The 8,166-nt window shown below is 36.4% G+C and overlaps 1 protein-coding gene across 2 annotated transcripts; it reads right to left on the bottom strand.

The window, feature by feature from the left end:
- Nucleotides 1-1,153: 1,153 nt before the first annotated feature.
- LOC133871837 (WD repeat-containing protein DWA2) lies at nt 1,154-7,595 on the bottom strand. Of its 2 annotated transcripts, XR_009900882.1 has the most exons (14): nt 7,382-7,595; nt 7,188-7,271; nt 6,948-7,080; nt 6,357-6,468; nt 5,761-5,860; nt 4,554-4,681; nt 3,464-3,533; nt 3,096-3,184; nt 2,837-2,882; nt 2,486-2,559; nt 2,300-2,373; nt 2,136-2,194; nt 1,389-1,575; nt 1,154-1,350 (listed from the first exon to the last, which is right to left on the bottom strand). XR_009900882.1 is itself a non-coding variant. In XM_062309277.1 (13 exons), exons 1-13 carry the CDS (start codon nt 7,424-7,426, stop codon nt 1,534-1,536), a joined length of 1,056 nt encoding a protein of 351 aa, XP_062165261.1. In that variant the 5' UTR covers nt 7,427-7,595; the 3' UTR covers nt 1,154-1,533. The 2 variants fall into 2 exon arrangements, 1 of the variants encoding a protein (XP_062165261.1); XM_062309277.1 differs by having other exon boundaries at nt 1,154-1,575.
- Nucleotides 7,596-8,166: the final 571 nt, after the last annotated feature.

Here is an 8,166-nt window from a genome sequence, read left to right as displayed (position 1 = left end):
AGTGTGAGCCCAGTTAACAATTAACAGCGATTAATGAGAGAGTCGGTTTTCGTGCATGCTTCACCTTTACGCAACCTTTGAGCAGCATAACAATTAACAAGAAACCCAAAAACAAATAACCCCCTCCCCTCCCCTCCCCCTCCCCCTCCCCCTTCCCCTTCTCCTTCCCCTTTCCCTTTCCCTTTCCCTTTCCCTTATTTTTACCTTTCTAAAAAAAAAACAACTCAAAACATTCTTAACATTTTTTACTTTTTATATCACATCAACAATTTTTTTATTATTATTTAAATAAAAAAATCACTACAATCCAATTTTTTTTTACTTTTTCATATAAATTATTTTTACTTTAAATCACATCAATCACTTTTTACTCACACTCAAAAATATAATTCTCCCATAAAAGAAGGGTAGGGGAGGGAGATTACTAAACAGGCCCACATCATGTGAGAGTTTGAGGGGGTAGGTTTTTCTACCCCAAACCAACGTTCGAAATATATAGAGTTAAAAAAACCTAACCTAGTGCCTCTGTTTTCTTTGTTCTTTCTCTTTCTCTTCTCATTTTCACTATCGCTGATTCTCCTTTAAAAGGTTTTTTTTTTTTTTTTTTTTTTTTTTTTTCCTAAATAGCAAAGTCTTTAGCTCCATGTTACAACCATCAATCTGTCACCGATCGCCACCATCAATCTCACTGCTAAGGACTAAGTTAAACCCTTAACCCTTATGATCATAATATTTCATCACGTTTCCAAATCCAACATCCACGTTGACCAATCTATCGATACTGGTTCAGCTGAGTTTTTTTAACTTCCGACCCCCTTCGGTTTGGCAGTCAGGTATACCCTCCTTCCAAATCAAAGGGGTCAGTTTATAACCCTAACTTGTGCCGTAGGAAATAGAGAGCTAACTCCTTTCAGATCCGAACGGCCAATTGCCAAATTCTGCCTACTTCAAAAATTAATGTGAAACAAACATCAAAGAACCAACTTTATAGATATTTATTTCCATTAAACAAGGGTGGTTGCGACTGCAACAATCGGCATTAAACAAGGGTGCGACTGCCTCTCTCTCTCTCTCTCTCTCTTGCTCAATTTGAATCGCATACTTGCAGAAGTAAAGAGGTCAAATGGATGAGATCAACTCAAAGAGGCACGCCTAAGAATAATTACCATGCAGTAGTTGAGTTCATTCAACGCAAGAAATCTACAAAAGATACATGGAATAAAAATGGAAATTCCACGAGAGCATATGATGATGAAATCTACCTTGAGATACGTATAAAAGGACGTATGCATTGCAGTGATCTTTCACTATACTGCGTTGCCAAGGGTACACTTCTATTTATGCAGTGATCTTAAGTAGCTGCATAACATTGATCAGTACTAAAACACCCAAATCCAAAATTAGGCTCTGGTCCCTTCTGGCGTCTGTCTGTGAACATAAGGGAGACCAAACTGGCAAGGGAATCCGCAAAGATATCAGCAAGCACGAGCAATGTGTAGCCCAGTTGTAGCACCGGGCAATGTGTGTCGAGCTTCATTTTTTTGAGAGAAAGGGCTTAACTGTTTCTACAACTACCTGTTTTGCATGAAAAGAAAGAATCAAATTCATGAGATATGGAGAAATGTCAAATGGGTATTATGGGTTTCTATATTTATTGACATAAATGCCTGTTCACACCCTTGTTAACAGAAAATCCACATGATGCAAATGCAATCCCAGCTGAAGCACATTAGGATGCATTTGGAAGCCATGTATGTCAAAAAACAATGCAGTATCAAATTTTAAGCTCACACTGTGACAATGAGAAATGGAAGGACAAAACCAACCGATAGGAGGTCTAACACTTACCCAAACAACAATAACGTGTATCAGGTCATGCAGCAAAATCAAGTCTTTATTTTTAATTTGATAAATATTTGGTTTCATTCTCTTACACATCTCTTGTCCATCTTCGAATAAGAGATATATAAATCCACCATTAAATCTATGGGACCACATATGAGTTCCATAGCTTCAATGATAGATTTGCAAAAGAGGTGTACAAGAGAATGACACCAAACACATCTCTTTTAATTTTTTTCCTAGAGAACTAAGACTTCCTACTGCTTTATGTAGTAGATCAATAGTGTTCTCACCCTCCCATCATAGGATAACGACGCAAAGATCCAAGGCTCACGGGTGCTCCAAGCAAGGCCTTTAAATCAAGTGAAAAAAAAAAAAAAAAACAAAGAAATGAAAAAAAGTCAGCTTTAGAATAAAGAGAAAATGCATAGACAAACCAGAGGGTTGTAGTAATTACCATAAACACTGTCTTCGTAGTCACTGTATGAATGAAGTAATGGATCCACCCGCCGAGTTGGTGAATCAACCAGGCTACCAAATAAAATAATAATTAAAAAAAAAAATAGATGAAAATTATCGGCAGAAATCAAAAGGATGTAATAAGTCAAAGAATATATCTAAACACCCAAGACAAGAAAAGGACCTTTCAGATGTAAACTCATCACTGCTAGATGGAGAAGCCAACCACAAGTTTACAGTCGAGTCTGTACCAGCACTCTGCAAAAGGTTACATTTTATCAGACAAACATCAATGACTAGCGTACATGAAAAATGTGATGTTTGATTTCATACTTTCATTGATACAGCGAGTCAGTCACTCATCCTATATTTTAGGGAAATAATGGTCTTACAATATCTGGGAGGCATATACAGTGCAGATGAGGTGATGCTATGGTACCATTTAGATCTAAGATGTCTATAAGCCAAAATAAGACCTTAACAAGATGAATGTAAATGTATGAGAGAGAGAGAGAGAGAGAGAGAGAGAGAGTACCAAAATCAGCCTATCGTACTCAGGGTTACACTTGACAGCCCATGTCCTGGCGACATTTTTAAACAGGTCAAAATCAGGCAGCTAAAAGAATGTGAGAATCTAAAATTATTTTCTACAAAGGATACAGCCAATCAAAATCATTTAAAAGGGCACAAAGGTAGTAACAGAAAACAGTTCAGATGCATGTATACAATGGGGTTCATCAAGCAGGAACACAGCTGAAAACAATCACAACTGCAACAGTGCTAAATGTTTTTACCAGTGTGTATGTCCCGGGAGTTCTTGGATGGGAACCTTTGGCTTTCTAAGATCCCATATGCATATCCCAGATTCCTCTTCTGCAGTGACCTTCAATAAAGATAAACTATTAATTATGCTAACGCAAATTAGCAGTAAAGATATTTCGTAAGCTATAAGAAACAATGTGAAGAAATTATCCGTGCATTGTAGCATGCAATGGATGTATGTATACATGACTGTAGACAGATACGCTATAGCTGCCAATCTATACATCATTATCAACGAGAGAGATAAAAAATTATAATTTGAGACAAGTTTATATTTTATATAAGGAATTAGAACAATCACAAAGATTAGAATACTATATATGCAAAGATACATTCTTACAAGTATATGCTTCTTCTTCGGGTTGTAATCAACATTGCAGACATGGGCACGCTCAATTGAATTTGTCTTCCTGCAATTAATAATCCCATCATTAGCCACAATGAGCTTTGGTACTTTTACCATATGAAATCAGCAGTTCCATAAACACCTTTCCTCCCTTTATGCAAATGAAAAAGTTATTCCAAATCACGCTAACTAGTGGACAAAAAGAGAACCAAAATAAGAATACTTTAGTGCACGAGTTCTACTTGTTACCATTGTCGACCTATTCAGGAGAAAGAAGCAGTTTTCAGTGACAGGAGGAAAAAGAACCTAATGCGGAACAAGTAATTAATGTTTAATTTTATATTGCATGCCTTGTTATCCAATGGAAATAGATTTGATGGAATTTAAAAAAGAAGAAGAAGAAGAAAGAAAGAAGATTATTCTCCCTTCCCCCTCTTCTTTGAAACCCAACAAGTTGTTAGTATTTAATTTTCAAGAGTCAAAAGTATTAAATGTTGCCCTAAATTATTATGGGTAATTCAATAGTGGGCATTGCCATGCTAGGTACGCCAATAAAATTATGTTAAGTTAATAAATGGGTGTTACCCTACGGTTTAGTCGGAGTCTACTTCAGCATGCATTATACTCCAGTGGAGACAAATTTGATGGAATTTAAAAAATAAAAAATAAAAAAAATGAAGAAATGATTCTTCTCCCTTCCCCCCTCTTCTTTCTATCTCTTTCCCCTAGCTTCTTCTCTCTCTTCTTCCTCTTTCTCTTTCTAGCTTCTTCTCTCTCTTCTTTTAGCTTCTTTCTCCTTACTTTGCCCTAATTTTGCCTTAATTTTAATCTGTGATATTTGTGACTATTTTGTCCCGCATCAGAACCATTAAGAAGGTAGGTTCCAGTTTCAAATGAAGACAATGGTTGGGTTGATAAGCCTGAGAATATCTGACAACATACTTCAAACAAAAACTAACCTATATGCAAACTCTTTATATATGGGTGACAAACATTTTTGTTTTTATTATTTTACTACTTACCAAAAAAAAAAAAAAATAATTATTAAAGCAACGCAACAATAAAGTATGAAAACATAACTTACTTCATTGTTCGTAGATCCCAAAATTGGGTGGCGGAGTCACAAGTGACTGCAACAGCATTCACATCATGTGGATCCCATGCTCCTCCAGATAACTTATGCAGCCTACCAGCAGACTCTTGTGATTGTACCTAGATTTTGAAACAAGCCCTAAATGAGAATCAGCACGAGATTTTAAAGAGTTAAATAGTTATACTACGCAAATACTCCACAGAAGCAACTACAGTTTCATGGATTGAAAAACAGGCTTAAGACAATTTCAAAAGAGAAAAGAGAACTCCATCTCCATCCTACCACATGCGATTTATGTGGTCTTCTGGTTGCCAAATATTGATTAAGTAGTGCTGCGTGATCTACTTAACATGACGGGCCAGCTATTGACATTAGCGAGGTTAATGGAAGGCTTCAATGGAATGATATAGGACACGTTGGTACACAGAAATAGGCCTAGGAATGGAATGGCTATTCCGTTATTTGATTGCGCCACCATTACTCAGAATAACTATTCTTTAGGAGTAGCTATTACCCTAAGATGAAAAATTAGTATTCCTCTAAAAGAGGTAGGGCATGGGTATTCCCCCAGGAATAGAATACCTCTAAAAATAGTATCCCCAAAAAATGTTTTTGTTTTTGTTTTTCTAGGTACCTAAAAAAAAAAAAACTATTTGGGGGTGGTCGGCCGTCCCAACAAAACCTCTAGGGATGGTTGCACCACCCTCGGGCCATTGGGGTGGCTGCGACCACCACTAAGCCATGGGGGGTGGCCGATGAGCCGTGGGGGAGACAACGAATACAAATGGTTTTTTTTTTAGGGATATTTATGTAAGGGTATTTTAGAAAATTTGGATGAACTTGATTCCATTCCAATTAGGAAATTTAGTCATTCTTGTGTTGTCACCAAACGAATGAAAAGGAATGGTCATTTCATTCCAGCTTCTTACATTCTCAATAATACTCATTCCCATTTTTAGGTAATCATCATTCCAGTGTACCAAACGTACCCTTCAAATATTTGGGGGCTTAATTGCGACCTTTTACACTTTGGGGACTAGATTGGAACTCCTTGTAACTTTCAAGGGCAAAAATAGATATTTGTCCTAATTCTAATGCCTTCGGTAGACAGACAGGAAACTAAGCCATGTACTACTTTTACCACAATCACAATCAATGAATATGGGATCACTCCCACAAATTTCATTATGAACTATACCTGGGCCACTTTTTTTGAACAATCTAAGGTCCATAAGAAAAGAGTTTCCTCATCAATGCTGATCAGCTTATCATGCCTTCCAGAGGGCCACCAAAGAACGCTGTTCAAAGGTGTATATATACAGGGCAAGTGAGCTGATGAATCACATGTATGGATCAAAGTACTTCAAAGCATTAAAAATAAAATTAGTCATTCTAATAAGAAACATAAATTTAACTACAAAAAAATATTGCACTATAACACTACACCGTCACCACAAGAGCGATCCAGATAGCGCTGAAAAGCTACTTAATCCCCAAAGAAAAAGATAGAGAAATTGTATCTACCTTATAAGTGCAGATAAATGATTTCACATCTTCAACTTAAGCACTGAACACAAAAAATTAAAAATTATGTAGTATCATATTATTCACCGGATGCTTTTCCATTTATTTCAGCAACTTTAACAAAATGCAGAGTTCCGAATCATATGCCGCATGACATGATAAAGAAAAGAGGGAGGAAAAAAAACAGATAAACTTGTTCTTCACGATGCATAATTAGGAGAGTGTGTATCCTAGAGCAAAGAAATGTAAGACCAGGATAAACAAACTCACCACTTAATCTTACCAACATGTGCATCAAGTGAGGTAATCCGCTCCAACTGAGGGGAATTTAGCTCGCCATATAACTCAGGGATCTGCCATATTGCTGCTCCATATGATTCACCTTCAAGACCATCAAACAAAATGAAAACAACTCAGTGACACTTGAGAGAGACGGTGGGAGGGTGGAGACAACAAATTGGCACTCTAGAAGAAGATCATCTCGCATATACATAGTAGCCTCACCTATGGTTCAACTAAAACAGTAAGGAAAAGAAATAAAAACGGAAATTTCACTTTCTAATGCCTAGCATTTCCCCTCAATGATCAAAATCAGAGAACCGCTCGGCCAATCCGTATCTCAATCTGAGTATAATACTTGAAGTACTACACCTACCAGCAAACAATCAAAGTTTCCAATAGAACCAAGTAATATAAATTTACTCTGTTTGCAATGTCTATAGGCCAATACACTCCCAAACCTAAACTATATCCACATCACAAAGCAAAACCATGTTTGCAAGCATTCAAAGTTCAAACACTGCGTAGTGCCTGAAATTACAAAGCAAAAGAAGAAATCAACAATCAGGAGCAATCAATTACCAGTAGAGTAGACAGTGGAGAAGATCCGCTGATCGAAGGGGCAGGAAGCGAGGTCCCAGATCTCGTTCGCGTGCGCGAACAAACCCTCGCATATGATCTCGGTTCCACCTGATGATAGCCGAATCAAATGCACCTGAAATAGTTCACTTCCATTAAATTATCAACCATAATTAAAAAATTAAAATCCTATTATTAGAAACAAATTGAATATATATTTTAGAAAATTGTGTAAATATAGACCTCATTTTCTTCTTTGAGACTGAGAGTGCCGGTGATGAAGCTGGTGTGATCTGTGTCTGCTTTCACATCCGAAATGCATCGAGCCTAACCAACGAAGACAGATTCAGAATCCTAATTTTAAAGAACTCGAAAATTACAAGATAAATTAGAAGAAGAAAATCTGAAAGTTGAACATGATTTTTGGAATTTGTGACCTGGTATTTCAGACCATATCCAATGCCTGATGATCCTCCTTGCATTGGCGTAACGCTTAATATCGGGATCTAGAGGACGTGTTAACAGTAGCTGATGCCGTAGAGTTTTCCCTATAATGCACCTGGGCGTGACCGGAAGCTAATACGATGCGTTTTTTTGGCTGTGTGATGGTGATCATAATTATTAACGGTCAGGGCTCTCTTCGTTTTGATTTAGATTTTAGAGAGGAGTCGGTGTTTTATATTCGGGACTATTTTTATAATTTTACATCATATCATGTGAAATTATAAAATGCTCCCGAATATAAAGGATCAACTCATTTTTTATTTATTTATTTTTTTTTTTTTTTTTTTGAAAATCAATTGGAAATGATCCTTATGTCAAGCGGTTGCACGTATGATGAGCAGAGAAATGATTTTTGCACAGTTAAATTCGAGCAGAGAAAAAATTTGAGAGATTTTAATCTTTTTTCTAAATCAACCATTAAATCTGTAAGACCCATAAAGATCCACATGTGGGTCTTACAAATCAATAGTTGATTTAGAAAAATGATGTATAAAAAATGTGTATATAACATGTCTAAGAAGGAGACCCACGATTGAATTGTCATTCATACCCGCAACCCATCCATGTCTCTTCGAAATGCTCCATTTCAAAAAACAAAGAAAAAAAAAATACTACACATATTTTCACTTACATACTTTCAAAATGCAAACTTGATTTAGCACTAAATAACACAATCATATTTTGAATGTATTACTATTATATTTCAATTTTGATTTTT

Source organism: Alnus glutinosa, chromosome 6 (genome assembly GCF_958979055.1).
Source record: "Alnus glutinosa chromosome 6, dhAlnGlut1.1, whole genome shotgun sequence".
Classification (NCBI taxonomy): domain Eukaryota; kingdom Viridiplantae; phylum Streptophyta; class Magnoliopsida; order Fagales; family Betulaceae; genus Alnus; species Alnus glutinosa.
The sequence above is the reverse complement of the archived record's forward strand: the minus strand, read 5'-3'. Positions and strand labels throughout refer to the sequence as shown.

Coding starts and splice junctions, on each gene's coding strand:
- LOC133871837 (XM_062309277.1), bottom strand. CDS start 7,426: ATGCAAGGAGGATCATCAGGCATTGGATATGGTCTGAAATACCAG. Junction 7,272..7,381: donor GATATGGTCTGAAATACCAG/GTCACAAATTCC, acceptor TTCGTTGGTTAG/GCTCGATGCATTTCGGATGT. Junction 2,560..2,836: donor AGTACGATAGGCTGATTTTG/GTACTCTCTCTC, acceptor AACCTTTTGCAG/AGTGCTGGTACAGACTCGAC.